Source organism: Lampetra fluviatilis, chromosome 41 (genome assembly GCF_964198595.1).
Source record: "Lampetra fluviatilis chromosome 41, kcLamFluv1.1, whole genome shotgun sequence".
Classification (NCBI taxonomy): Eukaryota; Metazoa; Chordata; class Hyperoartia; order Petromyzontiformes; family Petromyzontidae; genus Lampetra; species Lampetra fluviatilis.
Window position 1 is genome coordinate 6,927,578 of NC_136315.1, and position 24,450 is coordinate 6,952,027.

The 24,450-nt window shown below is 41.7% G+C and overlaps 1 protein-coding gene across 3 annotated transcripts in view; it reads left to right on the forward strand.

Moving 5' to 3' along the window:
- Positions 1-786: 786 nt before the first annotated feature.
- The window catches only part of SEC24C (SEC24 homolog C, COPII component), a 43,225-nt gene continuing 19,561 nt past the window's right edge, over positions 787-24,450 (forward strand). Inside the window, exons 1-9 of one of the 3 annotated variants that reach the window (XM_078875423.1) lie at positions 787-874; positions 8,836-9,062; positions 11,253-11,376; positions 12,123-12,532; positions 13,968-14,150; positions 14,554-14,705; positions 15,001-15,069; positions 21,132-21,243; positions 21,787-21,914. In XM_078875423.1, coding sequence (XP_078731549.1) covers positions 8,888-9,062; positions 11,253-11,376; positions 12,123-12,532; positions 13,968-14,150; positions 14,554-14,705; positions 15,001-15,069; positions 21,132-21,243; positions 21,787-21,914 — 1,353 coding nt within the window. In that variant the 5' untranslated portion in view covers positions 787-874; positions 8,836-8,887. Of the gene's footprint in view, positions 875-974; positions 1,059-8,835; positions 9,063-11,252; positions 11,377-12,122; positions 12,533-13,967; positions 14,151-14,553; positions 14,706-15,000; positions 15,070-21,131; positions 21,244-21,786; positions 21,915-24,450 lie in introns of those variants that run through there. The other 2 variants (XM_078875424.1, XM_078875425.1) reach the window with 2 other exon arrangements.

A 24,450-nucleotide genomic window follows, 5' to 3' on the forward strand; every position in this document is an offset into this window, starting at 1 on the left:
GCCACGTGGTAGTCGTTCCGGTCACGTGGTGCCCACCCGTATAAATCACGTGACTCGATTCCCCCCTCCCCCCACCGGCTTTTCAGGTCACGTGGACCAACTCGCGCAAAGTCCAATTCGGGGTTCACCGTCGATGCACGAATCGTAGTCGTGTTTCCATTTCCTAATTTATTTCACAATTCGATTCCTGCGCTACAACGTTATTGCACTTTGCAATCCATATTACAATACTATATTGTGGATGATCTACAGTGCCATAAAAAGCTGCAAACGTAGCATAAGTCAGAAATTGCAGATTCTTACGCGTAATAATTCCCATGTCGGAATCGACAGCGAAGTTGTCCAACATTAATTAAGCTGAATCGATTCAGCAGCGAGCGCCGACGTGTTGGTTTACCGCGCGCATGCGCAGTCTCCCCATAGTAGCCCCGCCCCGCTCCCATCCTCTCACCAGCCCCCCCTCCCTCTCGCTGGCCGCTTTCCCCGCCCACTTATCTTGTGACCACGCCCCGTAACCTCTGACCCCTCCGCAGTCTCCCCATAGTAGCCCCGCCCACTCGCACCCTCACCAACCCCCCCTCCCTCTCGCTAGCCGCTTGCCCCGCCCACTCGCACCCTCACCAACCCCCCCTCCCTCTCGCCGGCCGCTTGCCCCGCCCACTCGCACCCTCACCAACCCCCCCTCCCTCTCGCTAGCCGCTTGCCCCGCCCACTCGCACCCTCACCAACCTCCCCCCCTCTCGCTGGCCGCTTGCTCCGCCCACTTATCTTTTGACCACGCCCCGTAACCTCTGGCCCCGCCCTCGGCCCAGGGAGACGTGGCACTCGCTTCTGCTGGGCGAAGAGGCGGCATAGGCTCGGCACGGGCGTGCAGGTGATGGCTCTCATCAGTTCACATCGTCTACACACTCCGTATATCCTCCGTCTCTATCGTGTTCAGTGCGTCTCTTACAGCTCGGTTTCCTCGCGTTTTCTTCAACACGGCGGGGAGCTGTGCCTCTTTAGGCTGTGATGGTGATGGTGGCTGTGGGAAAGGCCTTTGCCTGACGGGAGGCCGGGTTCGTTATAATACTTGTGGCGGGATGGGTTTGTTTGTTTGTTTTGTGTTTGTTTTGTTTAGTGGGTGGTGGTGATGTAGTTGTTTACACGTTGAGTTTGTGAAAGGAGCGATGTGGGAGGAAATAATGTGAAACCGGCAGTGGTGACGTTGAAGGCTTGGTGATGGTGGTGATGGTGATGGTTGCGGATGTAATGGTGGCGCGGGTGTTATTTGATGTTGCTGGTGGTGGTGGTCATTGTGTTCTTAATCGATAGTGGTGATTCTGTTGACGTTGGCAAGTGATAATAATTGTAGTTGTGGTGGCTGTGATGATTATGGTGGTGATGATTGTGGTGGTGAAAGTTGATGCGATGGTTGTGGTGGTGGTGATTGTGGAGTTTATGAAACCGGTGCTAATTGTTATCGTTATTGATAGAGGGATAGTGACGTTGGTGACGAAACTGGTTTGGTGGGGATGTTATTTTATAATTGTGGTAGTATTTTTGTTATACTACTTAATTGATAGTGGTTATGGTAACAGTTATGCTGTGTTTGACTGTGATTGTTTTTGGTGGTAGTAATGTTTGCGATTGAGATGATTTGATGGTGGTGATTATATGACGGTGTTGACAATGATATTGTTATTTGATGACGTTATTGTTCATTAATTGTTATTTGATTATTTGATTGGTGAATATGGCTGATGGTATGTAAGTTATGGGTAACGACCCAAAGAATATTATGGGTAACGGTAGTGGTGATTGAAGGTGTTGATGATTATTACGTTGCTGGTTATGATAGTATAGGTTGTGATATTTGCAGTAAATGTGTTTCTGGTGGTGATAATGTCCAAGATGATTATTGTGATACATAGTTATAGTGATAATTCTGATATTGATAAGTATGAGTTTTATATTAATGATAATTAATCGTGGTTGTGATGCAAGTCATGCCAATTGGTTAAGGTTTATGCTGGTGATAAAAAATATGTTAATTGATGGTGCTGATGATCATCATGACAAAGTTGTCATTATTAATACTTTATTCAAATGTCCATAATAGAGGTTTTTGGGTTAGATCGCGTAACTATAAATGTATGGTTAAACCTGCCACCACCCAACACAGCCAATTAGTCAGGTTTGTCACATGAACAAAACATGGCAATGTGTCACTAGTATGGCAAACCGGTGTGTTGGAGAGTATATTTTACGAAAAAACCTCATGGATAATATTTGTCGCGAAAGCCTAGTTAAATTGTATTCATACAGATGGTATTAAGATGATGGTGTTGATGAAGTTTTAAAAGATGGTTCAATATGTACATACATTTGACTTTATTAAATTTGATTGTAATATTTTATTGTTGTTGTGTGCAAGTGTAGTGGACATTGATCTGTCAATTTATGTCGGTGTTATTTTCTGAACACCACAAGTATAATTGTATCCCATTAATGCATGGCTGTATGAAGTGTAACGTGAAGCGTCTGTTTGTTGTTGGACGACAAGCCCAGTGAGGATTCACTTTACAGGCTGACTTAAGAATTTGCTCTAACCCAATTGCTTATATACTATTAACCATAACATATCACCTCAATCCTGCCCTCAGGTCATAACGTGACCCCACATTTCATTCATAGCTTTGTAGTCGAGTCAAAATGTTATCCCTAACCCAATAGTTAGTGTCTTCCTGCTCAAATGTGTGGAGCATTTCTCATGTTCGTTAGCGGTCTGCATGCTTGGTTGAAATATAATATGACGGTGAGGTCAGTCCTAATCTTCTATCATTGTATAATCCCAACCATAAACATAATTTTAAGTTTTATCTAGACCCCACAGCCTGTGCTTAACGGATCCATTGCTGTACTGCCATTTCCTTGCCACCTCAGAGCCCAAGCCTACAACGTTTGTTTTTCTCAGCTTGTTTCCCATACTAACCAGGCTCCGGACTCCATCCTGTTTGCGTTCCATAATCTGAAATTGGGTGCATTTTGGGGGATTTTGTCATAGGCAACTGTAGTAATTAACCCAGAAAGTCCACTCGGTTGTATTAACCATAACCCTAGCCCTTAAGTCTAAATCATGTCACTGGCTTGCTTAAGAAGTCAACTTAAACCGAACACTTATCAGGATTGGTGTGTCGTCAATATTAATGCCACGTAGCATGCTCTTAAAGTATTTTCTAGCGTAACGTGGATTGTACTCTCAGAAATAGTTTAATTAACTGCAGTGATGTCAGTTGGCCAGACATAGTTGCCCTACTTTGTTGTGGAATATAATACTGATGGTAGCTATTGCTCGATATACACCAACAATAATAATGGCTAACTCGCAAAACAGTAAACTCAAGCGTGTGCTTTGCTGCAGTGTCAACTGCAATGTCTCAACAGCTGTTCGAGATAAATATGAGCAGTTTTTAAGGCATAATGACTGTTAAGGTAAGAAATACTTAGACTAGTTGAAGATGTTGGGTTTAGATAATATGAAAATGAGCATGTTAAGATATGCAGGGGGTTAGAAAATGTTAAGACCTGGTTATTTATATCAAAGGGAGCAGGTTAAGATGTGCAAGGTTTAACAGTTTAAGCAAATTAAAATGTGCAGGGTTTAGACCAGATTAAGATGTGTAGAATTTAGATGAAAGTAAGCATGTTGAAATTAAAATGTGCACACTGTAGACCAGATTGAGGTGAGTAGGTTGGGGTAAGCGAGGTTAAGAGCAGCTCTGTAGAGAGTAGAATGCTCGTTCGGCTAAGAACATCATCAGCCACGTGTACAGACTTCACTGCCTGAGACGTCACGAAGTGGGGGGAGCAGTGCTTGTAAGGAAATTGGCAGTGCTGCAGCTGTGCTCCCTGGTGGAAGGGCTTTAGCCGCTTCTCTATAGTTGCTACTCTGGCCCTATGTTTGTGACACACATTTTATATGATGAGGTTACAGACTATCATTTAGGCAGCTGTGTAGCCCACTCGTGCATTTGCTGCCAAACTCATTATCATGGGTGCAAAGGTTTGAGTCCTATGAGTAAAAAAACAGTCCTCCCTTTTTGTGGATATCTGTGAAAAAGAGCTCATGGGATTTCTCTATGATAAATAAAGATTCTGATTCTCGAATGAGCAATGGGACAGCATTCATCTCCTCAGCGTTAGCGGAAATTCCATATTCTCATAACAGCCACTGTTGATTACTACCGACACCAGAGCATTTTCTGCTGAGAATACCTTAAAGAACGTGTGATGTCTTAACACATGATGAGGTTGTTGTGGTGGGACTGGTCGAGTGAAACAACAACAATCCACAGTTGTGCTGGAAAATATCTGAAGTCTGATTTCTTCTAACAATGTTTCTGGCACCAACAGTGTGTATAAGCTTTGAATAAAATGTATGAAAATTTGTTTTAAGATGTACGTTACATAGTTTTGGACTTGATATGGAATGAAGGCTGCATTGATTGGAGTGGCGGTGTGTGGTTTGGATGCTGAGCGGCTGTGGGCTGTATCGGATTTACTTTGTGAGCTAGAATATTTTTTTTCTTAAGCTGGAAGCAATTCTATTGTTAAATCTTGAAGCCACATTTAAAGCAATGTTTAACCACTGTTATCCAACCAATAGGGTATTAATATTTCTGCCAGTTGGGTTTTTCTTTTCTTAATATGAGGTGAGCTCTCCTGAAGATTCAAGATATGTAATTTTTGTTCCATGAGATCTTGTTACGTAATATAATTGTATAATTTAAAAAGTTGTCTTTTTGGCTGTGACATGGACACAAAGTAGTCTGTTCTTATGAATGATGCAAAATAATATATTCTTAATGTCCACTACCTTAGTGCACACTTGGTTAAATTAAAACAGAAATTTTAAATAAATTACTCACTGGTAAAGATATTTTGTCTTTAAAATTCAAGAAATTGGCACAATTCAGGCTCATGATTGAGTTTGAGAATAGGTTTTTGTTTTTAACGTAGTGCTGCATTATAGCACCTTCAGTAGCTATAGGGGTAATGTTAACTAATTGCATGCTAAATATATGACTCGAAAATAATATATTCTTACGCTCACAATTAATTTTATTTATTGTATGCATGAGAATCAGGTGGATGAAGTTTAACCTTTAACCAAATGCAAACTGGATCACTGGCAAAACTTTGACCAAGTATCAATCTCAATGACTTTTCCATAGGGAAATATTTTGCATGTACACTAATAGGCAGTAATTGAGCTGTTATAGTTGACTGTCTATGCTACTTAGTATGAGTGTAACAATCCTTGAATCAATTGATATGAAACATTTAAGATCACTATGTGCATCGAATTGCATGTATCAAAATTTGTTCGAATTTTGTCAATTATATACAGATTATTTAGGCTAATGGAAGGACAGAATTGTACAAAAGAGAAAGAAAAACATGAACATTTACAAATGGGGAAATGTAAGCAAGACACTGAAATATTGATTTGAATTGTATCCCTGATTCATAACAATGCATCGAACTACTATCGGGAGTTGACAGGTGGGAATTTGTTATACCCCTACTTAGCCCACTCAACTCAATTAGGCTACCAAAATAGTTGAATAATTGTTTTTGTTTTGCCTGTTTGTGGGTGCATTATTGTAAGTGAATTGGCAGGTGTTATTTTGCTAAGATAAGTCTATGGGGGGGGGGGGGGGTAAAGAGTGGATACTAGCTTTCATTGTAACCCTGTGTGACCAGCGCGGATGATTGGAACAGATGCCCCCTTGAATGTCGCAGACCCCACCTCTGCCGCGGTGGCATCAGCGCTATGAGTGGCGCGTACTTTAACCTTTACCTTGTACTTGCACTATTAAAACATTGCAGTTGCCTTGAAATGTACACGTAAATGCCATGGCCCAGCTCTGCTCTTTGCATCAAGGGGGCACATGCATCATTGTATATGCTGAGGGCTGCTCAAGTATGTACTACGTGTCATTTCTGGGTTTGTTTTCTCTACAAATCCTTTCAGCCACTTCTGTCGACTTTATTGACAGCTTTGCTATTCTATGAATCATCTTTACTCTTTAAAGCTTCGGAAAATTATTGGCTGCTTATTTATGTTGGGCGTTATATTGGTTTGTGAAAAATATAAAAACTTGCGCAAATTATATCCTGAGAAACATCAGTGATAGTAAGTGAATTTAACAAAACCCTTGTTTTAATAAATAGTGTAATAGTTTAATGAAGAGTGGAGTACACAGTATTGTGGACGTGTCATGTTGTATTGTGCAGTTTTCATATTACCGTGAACACATTTACCCGGTGATAATGGATGGACACATGTTTAGGGTTTTTTTTAATCCAAACTTTATTGAGGCTCAGTAGTTTCCTAGCAAAAACTGGTAGCGAATAAAGGAGATAATTGCTTATAATATTAATTTAATTGTATATAGCGTCATTCATGCAATTGCATCCTGCAACGCTTATAAAGAGTTGCCATAAATAAGACATTTAGAAAGTAGTTCCCATTACTCTTTGGTTTTTTCAGTAAAGTCACATAGGTAAAAAAGCCACCTCTGAGACACACTTAAGCGGTGTGCTTTCGCTAAGTTGTCCCCACCTGAAGAAGGACGCTTGTGTTGCGCCCGAAACGTCGTGATTTAATTTATTTTAATTTTTTACCTACGTGACTTTACCGAAAAAACCAAAGAGTATGAATCCTTGTAATTCCCATTGTTCTATATACATGTTGTCTTGTGCGTGGAGGAATATCAGGAGTCCAACCTAGCCGATGAGGTTGGAATATAGGGGTTTAAGCCACTTCCCCATGGATCTTGTGACACAGGTGTTTCATCATGACGCTGTAGATCATTTTGGTCTTCCAGTGTGTGAGTGAGGGTAGGGCATGGCATTTTTTATATAAAATTAATAGTTGAGCAATGACTGAGAACATAAAGGTGAATGTGCTTTAAGGTGTGGCTGAGGGTGGTCATCGAACAGGAATGGGAATGTGTATTTTAAAAAAATGTGTGTCTTGGTTAAGTTGTGTGTCTGCTCTGGCACCGATTGCCATTGGCAAAAACGACTTGTTTTGTCGCCCCGACACGTGCTATTCACATATGATGCGTGCCTCTTGGCCAAAATGTTTTGAGTTTTCTGCAGTGGCTGTTTCCTTTGGAATGCACCACCTAAACTCTGGACTGCCTGGGGCCTAGTTTCTATGCTTACTATTTGATTGGTAGTTTTTAAACCAGAAAGAGGACCTATTGAGACATTGTGGGTTTTCATGCAAAGTAAAATGTACAGGGAGACATAGTTATGACAAGGAGCAGCTTAAAAATGGTAGTGTACAATGACAAAACCACAAGCATGAAAAACATTGTGTCGATGTCCAAAATACACAGAAGTATTGTTACTTAATATATTTCTGATGTGCCTCACTTAGTAGAGCAGCAGGGTCAGCAGCTATATGTTTGTGAATTCAAATCTAGGCCAGGGTTGGATGATTTCCATTATTTCTTAGGGGTGACAATACTTGGTGGTACATTAAGGTAGGCATTGGCAACCAAGGAACTGTACTCTAATTTACGACCCAACCAGCTGAGTTAGCAGTGCTGTTATGCAGCTCATGATGCAGTTCTCTGTGGTCTGTACCTGAGTGGCTAATTTAGCACTCCTTTCTACCTGACAGCTTGTGCAAGAATGGTAACCTTGATGAAGATGCTGATAGTAGTGGCATAAATGAACACAAACATGTACTTTATTGAATTAAGTTTCTGAATATCCTCATGGACAGTGGGCTCACCCTTGAGCCAGTTTGCACATGCTTTCAGGGCAGATTCCTACACCCATCCGCAAGTTACCAAAATGCAATCTCTTGTGATGTGGACTTTGAAGACCACGATGTTTTGCAAAGTTGCCCATTGTGTGCCCATGTCGCAGCCAAAATAAATAAATTTAATTTCCTATGCCAAATGTTCTATGCACGTGTACATAGTCCCTTGCTTGTACAGATCCTAAACTTTTGTAATACCATAAGTGTTTATTTGAGTTTATATTTACATAGGAAGTCCTCACTGAATCTGAAGAGTTTGTGAAATAGTCTTGGTTTGGATGTTTGGTTAATGCCTCTTCGAGTATTTTTGTATATAAGAGAAATACTTTTAATTGACGCTGGAGGGATGATTGGACTAAGTCAATCTCCATCCATAATTGTTTATTTACCCTGGAAAGCTGAATTGAGTTTTAGTCATTTTGATTTCAGTTGGGTCTTGGTCAAGGATTTATTTGGCCAAGAATTTTGATTGAAGGAAGGCATAATTGGAAAACCAATTGCATTAAATTGCAAAACATTGTCAGACTAATATTGGTATACAGCAGTTGAAATGTCTATTGGTAATCAAGCAAAATAATAATAATAATCACTTTCTCCTTCGTGCGCCGGTCATCACAGCCTGACATGTGGTGGCCCCCACCTTGCACCTCCGGTGCTCCCCCACTTTTAATTGAGGTGAAGGGACTCCTGTGTGGGTGCAGAAAAAACTAGATTGCCCAATGTCAACACGTATTTATGTCACATTAGTGTGACTTTACATGTTTCTTAATGCTTCAAAAACTTTAGTTTGATGGCCTGCGATACACTGCTGTGGTGTGTACCTACAAAACAACAACAGTTTATTTTGCTTGGGATTTAATTTCAAGAATATCAGACTAGGTGTTTTGTTCAGCCAAGGAAATCACCATTTGAAACATGTGTGTTTATGATGTGGAATGATCGCATGAATTGATGCATTTATAATCATGAGCCAGCGCTCACAAAATGTTCCTATTGTCGTATTCCCACAGGCATAGTTCCTTCAGGTGTGGACGTCTTCTGGGGATGTGCAAGTGCTGAGCCATGAATCAGCAAGGACACGCGTCTGCCCCAGCGTATGGGCCTCCCCAGTCGGGCTACGGGCAATATCACGCTCCCTACGGTCCCCAATACCAGCAGGCCCCAGCCCCCCCACAGAACATCCACAATGGGCCGCCCCAGCAAGGCTATGGGGGTCCACCGCCTGTGTCGGCATCTGGTGAGTGTGGAGCGGTTTGCGTTTCTACTTCCTCTTGATTAAAGGAACTCTTCGAAGGACGAATTTGATTTTGATTGTCACATGTGTGGTTTTGCGTTCGTGTGTGCGTGCATGGGAATTCGCGTGCGTGTGTGTTCATGTGTATAAGTGGGGAGCGGTCGTGTAGCGGTTAGCGTTCTGCGCTACAAACCCGGCGACCCGGGTCTGATTCCTGCTCACGGCCAACACCGGTGACGATTATCTGAACTGGTCGTGGGCTTCCCCCTCGGTGCGGTGTGTAAACATTGGCACTAGGGAGACAAAGGCGGCCGGGCTTGGTGTTGGCCACCCACCCTCTCGTGTGCCATGCCGGCCTTGATAGGTGCTCACTAACAGCACTTGCCCCAACAGTATGTTCAGGCTATACGGGGGAGCTTTTTTTTGTGTATGCCACTGCTTTTTATTAACATCACTGATATCAGCAGTCTGTATTGCAATATAAAGGATCTTTGTCTCTCTTTTGCTTATGTAGATAGTGGCTATTTGGCTTGGTGTAAAAGTTATACTGGTAGGAACCTCCTGGTTAAACCAGCCCACAGGGGATTATTGTGTCCGTCCGTCGTGCATCCAAAAATGGGAGGGGTGGGGAGGGGCTGGGTGGGGAGGGTGGGGCTGGGTGGGGGGTGGGAGACTGGGGCTGTGTGGGGGGTGGGGCTGAGTGGGGGGTGGGAGGGTGGGGCTGGGTGGGGATGGGCTGCTCACCCCGTGGTGCCCTTATAAAACGCAACGTTTAACCTACTCACGCCGGCTTGTGCCCGCCCTCACAGTCGGGCATATTTGCGGAATACACCATGCCGCCGTTGACCCTGGCCATTGACCGAGCAACCCAACGTTCCTACCAGCTCCCTCCGCAGGAATGTGTTTTTACCCATTTTCATCAACTCTAATTATGTGGGCATCAACTTTTAATAGTTTCACGCTGGAAGTGCGTTTTTAATACGGCTCATAATTAAGGTCATTGGGTGGCCATAGGGTGAACTATTGATGTACCAAATGATTGGCCATTTGATTTTATAAAATTGCTCATTCTTTAATCTCATGTGCCTAAAAAGTACTTGAGTATTTTTTGGATGTCATCTCGGTTGTATGCCTTCAATAATTTGAGTTACACTTGTAGGCTTTTAGTTTATCAGTCATAATGCCTCCATTCAAAAATGAGCTCGCGGGCAGCATTCGTCTCTTATATTGGCTGAGCCAGGGCTGGAAAATTCACATTCCTACGGCAAGGGTCTTTCTCTTCATAGCACAGCCACTAATTTGCCATAGAGGGGTATTAATTTTAGTGAACCTGAATGAATGATGTGCTGGGCTGACATCTGGCTTACCTTTGAGCTGTGTGGTGGCTTGGAGGTGGCAGTACAGAACTGGATTCCAGAAACTGTCTTTATGATCTTCTTGGTTCTTTCGGTAAAGTCATGTAGAAGGGAAGTAATAAAATAATAAAAATAAAACATAATAAAATTATTCTCACGACGTTTTGGCCACAACGCAAGCAGCCGTCCTCTTCTACGTGACTTTACCGAAAGAACCAAGAAGATGAATCCCTGCAGTCACGAAAGCTTTAAATCATGTCTTTATGATGTCAAGCGTGTTTTATCCTTTCTCTGGATGCACGTTTTTTTCCGCACATGAAGCCACGCAAGTATGAATGGAATTGTCCAAGCATTGCAATGCAGGACTGATGAATAAAATGTCTTGAGACTTAGCTAGTGAAGATTTTCTTGTTCAATCAAGACATAGTTATTTTGTATTATCATAAGGAAGCTTAAATTTCGATTTAAAGCTTTCGTGACTGCAGGGATTCATCTTCTTGGTTCTTTCGGTAAAGTCACGTAGAAGGGAAATAATAAAATAATAAAATAACACAGAATAAAATAAAATATTTTATTATTTTTTATTTTTTTATTTATAATAAAATAACACGTAATAAAATAAAATATTATGTTTTATGTTTTTATTTTTTCCCTTCTACGTGACTTTACCGAAAGAACCAAGAAGATAAGGAAGCTTGCGCTCTTTTGATTGTGAGTTAAGCGCTTTCACCTCACAGCTCCGCCTAACCAGTTCTGACTTTGTTTTCGATTAGACATCTCGTATGTATGTTAAGCGGTGTGAGTCATGTTGCTCATCCCTTGTGTCGTTTTTGCACAGGAGCCATGAAGCCTGGCATGGGCCCTCCACCGCCCATGGACCCGTCCGCACCCCCACCAGGACCCCAGACTGGATATAACCAGTTCTCGCAAGGGGACGTTCAGAACGGGCCCTCCGGGCAAAGGTGAGCTGCCACTCACGCCTGATAACAGTCTTGACACTCGATGAGGATTTCTTAGATGAAGAGCATTTGTATTTACTCGTGCCATCTTCAATTACACGTGTGCAAGGTAGTTTTTATATTTTGATTTGGCTTGCATTTTGGTATGGTCGTCATTTCTCTGTAGCCAATGAAATACGCATTACTTGTAGGGAAATCAACAGTGCTGTGTTACGGAGAAGTTGGCTCCCATTTTGGAAATGTGCTATTTCTACTGCTGTTTCAAGGGAGGACAGTCTTTTGTGATATTGGTGGTTGTCAACAAAAACATGAAATCACAGTTTACAAGATAACATGTTTTTGGTTTTTATATTGTTGAATACCCTAGCTTTAACCCAGATATGCACCAATTATTGTTTGTTGCTTCAGTCATGACTATTTTCCACCTGTATACCGTTTCTGCAGAAGTTAAAAGTGGTCATCCGATTGAGAGACTGGGCCCCATCATGGAAAAGTGGAATTTTCATCTCTGGCTTAAAACCGCCAATAGAAATTATCATTTGAAGCAGATGGCATTCTTGGCTAGATTAATGTCTTGTTGAATGTTTATTTTCCCACTTTTTTCACCAAAACTATACTTGAATGTTTCCATCACCACCAGTGGAGCAAACCGCCTCGACTCTTACCTGTAATTTGTGTCTGACCTGAGCTACAACGTTGTCTTTGCTAATGACAGTCATTGTTTCCCTTTTTTTATTTTGTACCCGCAGACCTCCCATATCGCAGGCGTTCATCCCTCCTGGGGGAGCATCGCCACCCCCCATGCAACCCTACCAGCAGCCGGCATATCAGAATGCAGGGCCACCCCTAAGTAACCAGCAACCAGCCTATCAGAACGCGGGGCCACCCATGACACATCAGCAACAGCCGGCCTATCAAAACGCAGGGCCTCCCCCAACTGCCCATCAGCCAGCCTATCAAAACGCAGGCCCCCCTCCAAATGCCCATCAGCCGGCCTATCAGAATGCAGGACCCCCACTCTCGACCCATCAGCAACAGCCACCCTATCAGAATGCGGGTCCTCCGACAGGACCTCAGCAGCTGACCAATCAGATGGGGGCAATGACACTGGGTGGAGGAGCAACCCAGTTCCAAGGGCCCCCTGGCTCAACTCCATATGGTAAGTTTACCACTATGAGTCCAAATCTGTGTAGACGATGCTGTGACTGTCCTAAGTGTATTGACTAACATCATACACATTGAATTTGCTTTGCTCCTGTCCCTGCTTGGCCCCGAATCGAATTCAGATGCCCTGGGAAGCCAGTGTAACATCGTGCAAGTAGAAAACCACCAGTACCGTGAGAGCCCTATGCTGACTTGGCTCGGCTCGGATGTGCTAGTGGAAATTTGGAATCGGCTGTTTGTGCTTATAATTTTACCACTCACTGTTGTTAACTGTGTTAAGCTCAACTCTGTATAAGTTAACTTTTACAGTCCCTTTAGTGTCTTTCATTGATGAACAAATGAACAATTTGCGTGCTTGTTGCAACTACTTTAGTTGATCTTCCATCCCACAGGAAAAATTGGCTATGATGTTACAGTATTGATGGTAATTTTATTTTCTCGAAGAGAGATAATTTTGCCATTTGACATAAATATATTAAAGTCTATGCTTACAAGCAGAAAAAAACGAAATGTTGGCCCCCAATAATTGATTAATAGTGCATAATAGAGTTTTTTTGGGTTAGATCGCGTATAAATATATAAATGTGTCGTTAAACCCGCCACCACCAACTAGTAAGGGTTGTCATGTAAACAGAACATGCCAATTCGTTACTAGTACAGCACGCCGGTGTGTTGGAGAGCCAAGCCACAACATTTACAATTAGATTGTTAGATTGTGACGAATTGGCATGTTCTGTTTACGTGACAACCCTTGCGAGTTGGCTGTGTCGGGTGGTGGTGGGTTTAACGACACATTTATATATTTACGCGATCTAATCCAAAAAACCTCTTATGGATGATATTGGTCGCAAAAAAATCCTCCGTGTTAATTTGGTTTATAGGTTGGTTGGTTTCACTCAAATGGCTGGGTCAGCATACATTTCTCAACCACTTTGTCTCGTGTTGTATACTTAAAAATGTACCATGCCAATAATCGTAAACCAAGTAATCTGCCCACGGTGGGGTGTGACGCTAAAACTGACAATAATGATTGTCTGACATTCAGCCTTATATGGAGCCCTAGACATAATAGGATTGCTGGAGTTATACTTAAAAACAAGGGCAACTCTTTTATTTCTTGCTCTTAATGTTCTAACCCCAAGGCTCTCATCTGAACCCTGGTTATCATACATAGTGAGGAATTACAACACAACATGAAACTATATACCGTTTTATCATCTACTGCATCGAAACTAATAGTTTGGAAACAAAATGAAGGACTTTAAAATATGTGCTGATCTTGAATGGGATGCAGTTTTTGCGATGGTGTATTTTTGTATTGGTTTAATCTATTTTCCACTCCCATTTTAATTTAATTAACATGCTATCAAAATGCTAATTATAGTATTACCTTTCCTACATTTCATCTGCTGGTGTCTTGTTTTTGGCAGGAGCTCAGCCACCCCCCACCTCACTTGGAGGACAGCAGCAATATGGGGGCCCTCCTATGCCCATGGCTGGTGCCCATGGCATGCCTCCCATGCCTCCCACTGGGCCCACAGGAGCCATCCCTGGAATGCAGCCCCAGGGTGGGCCTGGACAAGGCCAGCACGGATACCCACCCCAGCAGAATGGTTCGTCATGGTCACAAAGCACCTCTTTGCTCAAAGCAACATTTGAGTGGCAGTCATTTACAATGGCAACCCTGAGTCATGGGTGGATATTGTAAATTAACTTGAAAGAAGTAATTCTTCCACTATGAAGTTGCAGCAATAGATTATTGATTTTGTCTGTGCAGAACTTTACGTGTTACTCAGTCATAAGCTCAATGATTTTCTCCGAGCACAGCGGTTTGCTCCCACATGTCAAACACATGGCATTGGTGAAAAATATCCCTATGTGTACACAACTTACATAGGAATTATATGTACATTGATGGGCCCCACTTGTTTTAAAGTTAAATGTAAAACTTTAGTTTCTGGGGAACATCACGGACTGTAACGTGTTGGGCATTCGTGGGCTATTTTTTCTTCTCAGGTGCATATGGCGGGCAGCCTCGGGCTCCTCAGCCTGGCTATCATGGCAGCTACCCCGCTCAGCAGCCAAACTTCGGTCCAGCGCCACAAGGATCGGGCCCCCAGCAGGCACCAGGACCACGCCGCCTTGACCCCGACTCCATCCCAAGCCCGGTAGGTGTGGAGCTTAACGCTGTCTTGCTGTTATATATATATTTAGCTTTTTAATTCGTAAGAGTGCTTCCCGAAAATATATTGAAACTAAATGACATTTGATTTAAAGACCACCCCTCTCAGCGAGGAGTGTCGTTTTTATTCTGATTAACACGCGCAACTCTCTTCCATCCGATACATTGTTGCATTCTCTGTTTCTCCTGTGTCTGCTGTTTTGTGTTTCCTCCATGCTGCGTGGAAATGGATATATATTTTTTATTATTTATTTTGGTTTATTTTTTTGCGTCACGTTCAGCGACTTGCTGAACCGTTGGCCCAACAGAAAACGCGGCATAGGATAGACCCAGATGCTATCCCCAGTCCAGTAAGTTTCCTGCTTGCATGGTGTGACTTAACATTGACGCGACATATGGCCATGGATTAAAAATAGTTCAAATTTGTTCTGACAAAATAAATGATGAGATTTCATATCTCTTGCAATAAGGGGCTTTTCAATATATCCAATGTTATTTCTGTGCAATAACACCATCATTGTCTTAGTCTGACATGGATTTTTTTTTATTGCACAATTTAATTTGCAGGTGAGATAGTCCTTGAGGATAACTTAACTTAGGAATTGTATCAAATGAAATAATGATACAATGAAACTTGTCCTATGTGGTGGTAAAGGACTAATTCACCTTTGGACACTGTTATATTATAGGCCATTATGCAAGACGATAATGCAGTTCAGTTTTCTTTCCAGGAATTGTGCATTTCATAATTTCAATCTGGGCATCCTTAAACCTGGGTTTCATGCTGCTCAGTGACTTAAAACTGGAACTGTAAAGAAAACCAATTTACGTGAATACGTGTATGTCGGGTTTGCGTTGGATTATAGGCTTAGCAGCAGAATACAGAAATTTGCATCAAAATACAATAACTTCAAAATTTGGCAAGATGCAAACATGCACAGAGACTGCTTGGTCTCTGGTTAATTTCTCTATTCAAATTGTAATTATATTCAAATTAACATATATAGAAACAAAAATATTGTATTTTTTCCAATTGGTATTAAACAATATTATGATTTTCTGCCATTGTGGGATTCAATTATGATCCTTCACTCACTTGGTGTGTTGTGATTAAAAAAGCAATAATTCTGATGCTGATAACGAATTGCTTCTGATGGTTACGAGTAGTTTTACGTCATGGCCTTCGCGTATGTCTCGTCCACTGCCCTAACAGCTCTCACCGTCCTCTTGCTTGTGTGTGTTTGAAACACTGTTTGACCCTTCCTAGCATGCATACTTCTGGCAACTGGAATACGCAGGCAGACAATGCTGTGTTTGAATACATGACAACTAGTGGAAATGGCCGAGTAGCTCAAGAGGGTTCATGATTCCAGCACCGTAGCCCCCTAAGCCAGCGCTGCTAAGAGAATCCTGGTTTAACATCCATGCAGCTGCCTCGGATTAAACTGACCTGAAGTGTAATGAGTTGATGGTCTCAGCCCAAATCCAAATCACTCCATAGTAGATTGTATAAAAGTTTGGCTTTTTGCTTAATTTGACCCAATCTAGCTATGAGATGTAACAACAAATCTTACATTTTAGGTTATTTATATGCAGTGAACCACACTTCACAGAGCATGAAGGATCACCTTTTATTCAAAGAAGACACAATCTGAAAAACAAATAGCTCTTATTTTTCAGATCTGTACACAATGCTGAATAACCCAAGCTGTCCATTGGAGCAGTCTTGAATTTATTTGGGGTGAATGAGGCATACGTACAACTTTGTGGAAAGTCATCAATTGGTGTCCTATGGAGAGATCGTTCCCTGCCATGGGAATGTGGAATTTCCACTACTGGCTCAGGGCCTGATGCTCCTTTAAGTATGGAGAAACTTTCATTTGTTTTTCATGATAGCATTTCTTATCATGAAAAAGACATTGTTATAGTCTAAATCGATTATTTAACGATCAATGCAAACTTCTAGGCACTTATTACATTCCTACTTATGTATCTATTCGTTTATGTGAGGAATCATATTATTATTGTTCATTCAAGCTCAAGAATCTTCACTTTTGGTCAGACCACTTTAGTATTGCTCATTTGAGTTCAGTGTTTATTTTATAAATGGGCTTCTACCCACCCTGTATAAGTGCATTTGCATCCAACGCATGTCTCATTTTGTTCTGTTCGAAATCTGCAGTTGGTGCAGAACAATTCCTAAAATTCTGGTCGTGGCAGTAGCATGTTGCTGCTTCTCCTTGTTTTGTTATTGCGGATTGTTACTCCTGCACTATTCAACCTGGATTGTGCATGGGACACTTGAGGTCACCTGGCAGACAGGCAAGCACTGCATGTCTTGCTTGATTGACATGCATCACTTTTTTTTGAATGTACAACCCAAATAACAAATATCTCTTTTAGATAACGATGTACTTAGGTCATCTGTCCCAGGCTGTCGAACAAAGGTTTTAAGCTTAATGTTATGATAGTGTGACTGTTGTATCTTAATATATCGCAGTTGTGGCATCACTTTGTGGCATACCCAAAAGTGCTATAGTGGCGCACTTGAGAGTCATTTTAAAATCTGTTTATTCATAAACAGCCCTCGGGTAGTATGGGCCACTCAGCCTAGATGGATATCTACAGGATGAGAGTAGTTTTTTTTGGCATGTCTTCATGTCAGTGACACACATGGTTTGTGGCAAGGGGCCGTAAAATACCTTACTGGTACACGCCTTTCATGGGTGATGGAGCTAGGAAATCTGTATTTGCAAAGACTAATTTTAAATAGAACACACTATAACGTGTCGCTATGTATGTTAGTCATTTGAATCTACTGTTAACTAAACTCAACTTTTTCATTTTACCAGGTCAGGCCCATTGAGCTATATAGCTCTTTTTTTAGACGTGACCTGGCCACAAATGATAGCCCAATGAAGTGGCTTATTTGGAAATTTATAGCAGCCAAAATACTCTAAAAACATGTTTCTAAATGTGGAGGGAAAAACTACAAGACCCGGAGAAAAATCCACACGGCCACAGGGAGAACATGCACACTCCAAGTATACAGCAGCAGGCGTCAGAGTCTGGATCGAACCCACAACATCCTGTATACCAGGCAAGGTAGTTAACATCTCGCCTTCTGGAGGCTGGTTGTTAGGCATGTAACAATTCAGAAATTTGTAGATGCGAATGTGTTGTTATGCTCATAATACATGTCAAATCGTGCACGTAAGAATGTTATTTTTTATTTGAGAAAAATGTTTCGGCTGAAGTGTGGCATGAATGAGATGATAAACACGGCATAAACAACACTTACAGTAGGGACAAGATAGAGCGAAAGAGACGGGATGAGGCACTGCGACATGCGAGGTTATTAAATAGAAAAGTGTTCATCTCATGACATGATACCGATAGCACAATTGAATCACTATAGGGGGAAGTAAATGAAACAATCCAAGACATCTATTCATGAATAAAATCACAAGTGACTCCAGATAGTGAACATTCCTTAAATCCCAGATGCGAAGTCGTGAATAATTAAATCTCTACCGATTTATCAAGCAACAGGTGCATAGGCAGATGTGCCGACACTTTTTACAACTTATTCCGTTGTATGTGACTTTGAAAAGATTATTTTTCTGCTCTGCTCCTGTGAAACTTGTGTTGATTGTTTTTCAAAATAACTCTTTCTCAACATCTTTAGCTTTAGGCTCCCAAAATACATTATGGATTTTATAACTGCCAACTTAATGCATGTTATGCGCAATGCCGTAGAAAATAATTATCCAACTTGGAAATCTGTTTTAGTTTCCAGACCTGGAGTGGAGTGTCCCTTGTTTAATAATTGTTACATAGTGGGGTTTCCACTGCAGTATTCAGGCCACAGGGGGTCTAGTCCAGTGTTCTGCATTCACATGTAGTTGTGTAAAGCTCGACTGGATTGAGGTCATCAAGTACTGAGGTTAGAAAATGCATTTAAAGTTATATGGTATTCAGCAGATTCAAATTGAAATCCACTACAGTTAAGCCAAGCTTGCAATCCTGGCTTTTCAAAAATCTGCCGATATGATATCAACATTCACATATACCTAATTCATGATACGATACTCTTCAAAAGAGTAAATCATAGTCACTTGGAAATTCCGTACTGGAATTACTTGAGTGGAGTTATGTTCTAAATTCTGAAAAGGATTGCGTATGTTTTGTTATAATTTAAATATCTATATAAAATGTGAATTTACATATTCAATAACCAAATCACCCTCCATGTGTTCAGTTTAGTTAGCAGGGTTCAGCTGAGTTTGTGCTTGAATGAAAGATTGCACAACGTTATCTCTGCCAACATTTTTGTGGATGATAAGAAATCTGTAAAATCCTGATTCATAGAATTACTCATTGCACTCTAGTGTCAAAACAAAGTTACGAATTGTAACAATTTCCTGAAAAGACATAAATTACTGACCCTACGTACTTGCACATACCATGGTCTTAAATGGATGCTGTTTCTCGGTGGACCCTCATTAGGCTAAATATAGGATAACTCATTTAATTGAACCTCAGTTCAGTGGCTTCACGTATGCTATAGAGGTTGTATCCTGTTTGAAAAATAATTCCCAGAAGAAATTGTGGATAGTTATTATTTTGTGAGTACACAAACACACATGGGCAAAGGGTTTTAAGAGTGCAGTATTACATTTTCGAACGGGCTCACCTGTTACTTCAACCGATCAGGTGATTGCCCTTTTGCTTTTTTGACGATGGAGGCACTTTTACTTTGTCATTGTAGCGATTTAAAAAATACATAATTATATTATACAATTGGTACATTAAGAAAGGATTTCAGAATAAGCACAATTATACTGTACAATTCCAGACCTGTTTTTTTATTTAGGTATATAGGTTGCTTTGTCATGCTGGGTGGTGCAGTGGTTAACAAACTGCACTATAAACCCAGCGACTTATATGCAATTCACAACTCCAGCTCACATTAGTGGCGAGCACGATCTGAACAGATTCTGGACCCCTCCAACCCACAGACTCTCCGTGACCAACATGGCATGGGGGGAGGCCTTTATCTTGGAGTGAATTGACAAAGGGTTGTAAATCATGATAGTTCTCAAATGTTTATGACCACCCATAATAATACAACTGGGAATGGTGGCATAGGGATATTGAGTTCTCAGTGATGCTATCCCAGCAACCTCGGCTCAATTCTTGACTATGATGTAGAGCTGTATGGTAGGTATCTTAAACTAATTTGGATGACCTGTGTGTCAAAGGCTTAAAATGGGTACCCATTGTAGTACCTTGTGAGCATACATAGTGGGAAGACAAAGGCAGCAGGGCATACATGGCCCTAGCCATACCATATTCTCATGCTGTTATGTTCATGTTCAGCCCTTTTGACAATCTAATCCTGGATGACATCCTCCCATGTGTTTACTCATAGCACTTGCCTCAATGGCAGATGTGGAACGATCCACCTCCCCACCCTCTCCCAGCAGTTCTATGAATTGTTATAATTCGATTCAAGAATCCGTTTTTTATTCACATTGTGGTATATACAGCAGCCAGTGCCTACAGGGGTCACATGAACCAATTATGTACAATTTATTCGAGTACAAAAAAACTATTTTTACTCGGACGATTGAATGCATTTTATCCTCGGCTTAAGACTCAATATTGATTATACACAGAAGTATATCCAATCCAAGCACATGGTCGTGGCCTTTGTGCGGCATACAATGGGATGTTCTTGCCTTTGCAGCCATGTGAATTTATTAATTTTTATCTGCTTGGTTTTTTATGCATGCATTTATTTGAAAAAAATCATATCACGTTTTCATTTAAATGCAGTTGCTATTGAACTTTTAAATGTGAGTTCACGACATTTACCACACTTGTAGTCCACTCTCACACAATGACAAATATCCTCTGCCTTATCCTTACAGAGTAGGGTCAAGTGTCATTAAGCCAGTATGACACTAGGAATTGGCACCATGTTCAGCTTGGTGATGATTTTAAAACCCTGGAATTTTCATCAAAGGGTCACTGGCAGCTCTTCTCCGGACATACCCCAGATGTTTTGGGTTAACCGACTGAGATGACTAGCAGATGCACCACCTGTGTGCTCCCCGCTTTCCCACCAACATATCTCACATGTTCATTTACAGCCAGGTGTTTGGGTAGCTTTAGCAATTGTACGTGCGATTGGCAGGGCAAAGCCTGCGTTTGTTTTTGTGTATCTTTTACATGCTCGCGAGTTGAGCTCGGAGAAGTGAGGGACAGGTTGATACACCACAGACATGTATGAATGTATGTAGAACTTATTTCGCATGCAAAGGGGTAAGCACACAGCATGCATCACTTGCACACATGCGGTATTGTGCTCACTTAGTGCTGTGCGTGCGCCCTCCTGCCACCACAGATCCAGGTGATCGAAGACGATCGGATGCAGCGCTCGAATGACCCCTACATCACGTCCGTGCGTGGTCAGGTGCCTCCGCTCGTCACCACCGACTTCCTCGTCAAGGATCAGGGTACGGACTCGTTGGCGGGCAAAAGGCCGTAGAGATGAAGAGACATACAGAGAGGGAAAGGCTGGGAGATTTGTTGGACAGATTGATGGGCTAATCAATGGATGTATAGGCAGGCAAACAGGTGCATACACAGATGGCTGGACAGCCACTTGGGCATATGAATATAAAGGTAGATTGATGGTTAAATAGAATGACAGACAAAAACCGATGGCTAGACTGGTGGTTTACAGGACAGGCTTACAGGCAGATGGAGACAAGTGGACCAAAGGATGTTGGATGGACAAACAGAAGGATGGAAAAACACAGGTAGGTTGACAGATGAATGGACAGATGCTCAGACAGATAGGTTGATGTATTGACATACTGATGGAAGCACAGATGGACAGACAGAAAGATGGATGTGGTAGGTGGAAGAATGGATAAGCAGATGGACGGATGGAAATGTTTTCCTGGACAGGTCGGTGGGTACGTAAACCAAGTTAATAAACTTTGAAAGTAGATGTCTGCATTTTTACATGCATGTACCCTCGTATGCATCCCCAGGTAATGCGAGCCCACGGTTTATCCGCTGCACATCGTACAATCTGCCGTGCACCTCTGAGATGGCCAAGCAGTCCCAAGTACCCCTCGCGGCCATCATTAAGCCGCTCGCCACACTTCCGGTTGAAGAGGTGAGGTCCACACGGTGACACACACCCACATGTATCATCGTTCTCTTGCCTCTGCTCGCTGGGTGCACCAGCACACACATCGGGATAATCTAGTGCTGTGACACCCCCGAATCTGCTGGACTGCAAGGTGGCCATGATATGGCAGTACAGCAACCGTGGGTTGGCTTTGACATTCTCAGTGATGTTTCTGCGTATGCTAGGGTTCTTCTTTGAATACTTGGTGAGGTACTCTTTGGTTCTTTCGGTAAAGTCACGTAGGTATAAAATGAAATAAATTAAATCACGACGTTTCGGGCGCAACACAAGCGTCCGTCATCAGATGGCCTCTTGTTGCAGCAGCCCTTTCGCCCACTTCAGCAATTGTTTCTTGCTGTGGTTGTCCCACCTGATGACGGACGCTTGTGTTGCGCTCGGAACGTCGTGATTTAATTTATTTTATTTTATACCTACGTGACTTTACCGAAAGAACCAAAGAGTATGGATCCCTGCATTGACGAAAACTTCAAATATACTTGGTGAAGCTTTTGTGGCTGAACAAAGCATATTCTTGTCTCAGTTCATGGTCCTATGCCAGTGATGGAAATCCAAGTTCATATAATGGTGGGCCAATATATCCAAAAACAACCACTGTTCACTTCCCACAAAGTGGCAAAGTTTAGCTACCATGAAAGCGCTAACATACCAAGTTATATTTTTAATTCACATTTTCGCCTATAGGTTTTTCATATGTATTGTTTTTAAAGTGAAGATGTCCTACCAGAACAGCTCCACAGGGAAAATGCACAAGTTTGTAATTCTCTTTCAGTGTGAGAATCTGCAATCGAATTATATTTTATGCATGCAGTAAAGTTAGAGGATATGCATTGTAGTTTGCAGTGAAAGTATGACAGCTGTCGGTGAATAAATAACACCAACAATGTGCATTGTTGCCATCCCAAAAATACCATCTCGCAGTCTGTGTTTAGGCCCTGCCCATCTACAATTCCAGGCGATCGACCATTGGTTGTAAATTTGACAATCTAATTTTGAGCCGTATGTTATTTGTGTTAAAAGTTGAGTCTCTCTCTCTGCTTTGAGTACTTGTTTTTTGGTTTTAGGAAACAAGTTTAATCTAGTTTATTAACCGATGAGTGGTGCTATCTAAGTTCAACTTTGTATCTTGTTTATTAATATAATAATAGTAAAACCATTTATAAGGCAAAAGAGGGATTTGCATGATAGACTTCATGCTAAGGTAAAGGTTATGGCGGAGTTTCATTATGGGAAACACCCACAACGCATGGCCGGTCTCACCAGAGGACAGATGCAAATCAGCTTGATGCAGACACTCACTTAAAAAGTTTAACATGCAGCCTTTTTAAATTTAGCAACAGCAATGAAACCATCCAGGATTACCACCAGACCAATCTAACACTATATACCTAGAATACCCAGCATTACCACTAGACCATCCAACACTAACAATACACCATCAAGCACTACCACTACACCACACAGAACTAACATGAAAAGACAACACTGCCACTAGACAATCCAGTACTCCCACTAGAACATACAGCACGACCGCTACACCATCCAGCACTAAAGTTAGACCACGCAGTACTACCACTATATTATCCAAGACTATCACTACACCCCTAGCACTATCACTCAGTGAGAAGTTCTTATCTGTGCACTGGTGACGTCCACGTAAATGGATGCAGACTACATAATAGTGAGCAGCGTCGTATAATGCTTCAGAATGTATTCACGATGACACCGACTTTTGCTGTAGGTAGCCTAACAACGAAGAGTGGCGCTTGACATTTGGACCCTGCTGTGCCTTCAAATGCCACGTGGCACTTTTAAAACTCGTAATGATTTCTGCGGTTCCCTGTGGCTCCCGAATTGAGAGTTCCTGCTGCACACCACAAATCAATACAGCGCGATCATGTAGCACTCACTTTTAACCATTGGCACTTTGATTTCAGCCGGACAGATGCTTCTTACCGAGACCTTGACGATGTTGAGACTGCATGAAAGTAGCACAGGGGAGAAGACTGCCTGCTCGTGTCTTGTGTACCGCTTTTGGGACTTTATTTATAGGTGGGAATTACACACATGAGAATACAAACAGTACAAAAATGTCCTGTTTAGCCTTATTAATGGAAGTGAGCACTGTTAGTGAGCACCTATAAAAAATTATATTGTCATATTTATCCAGGAATGTCTCACGGAGTCTAAATATTTTTCAGGAAGATCCGATATTAATATGGTCTACAAATTTGAATTATACGGAGTGTTTTGTATTTTGAGAGTAATTTTAGAATCTGGATAAAATCCACTTATGTTATGGGAAATAATTTTTATGATTTGCATTAATGGATCAAAGATTCGCTTGATGTACTGCCATCTCCTGGCCACATCACAGCCCAGCAAGTTTTGAGAGATTTCACAACTGTGTAGTCCATAAATCTGTCTCCTCCAAAGCTCCAGATCACAGACATGCACCACTAGGGTAGCGCCACAACATTTATAATAAACTTTTTCTCCACTT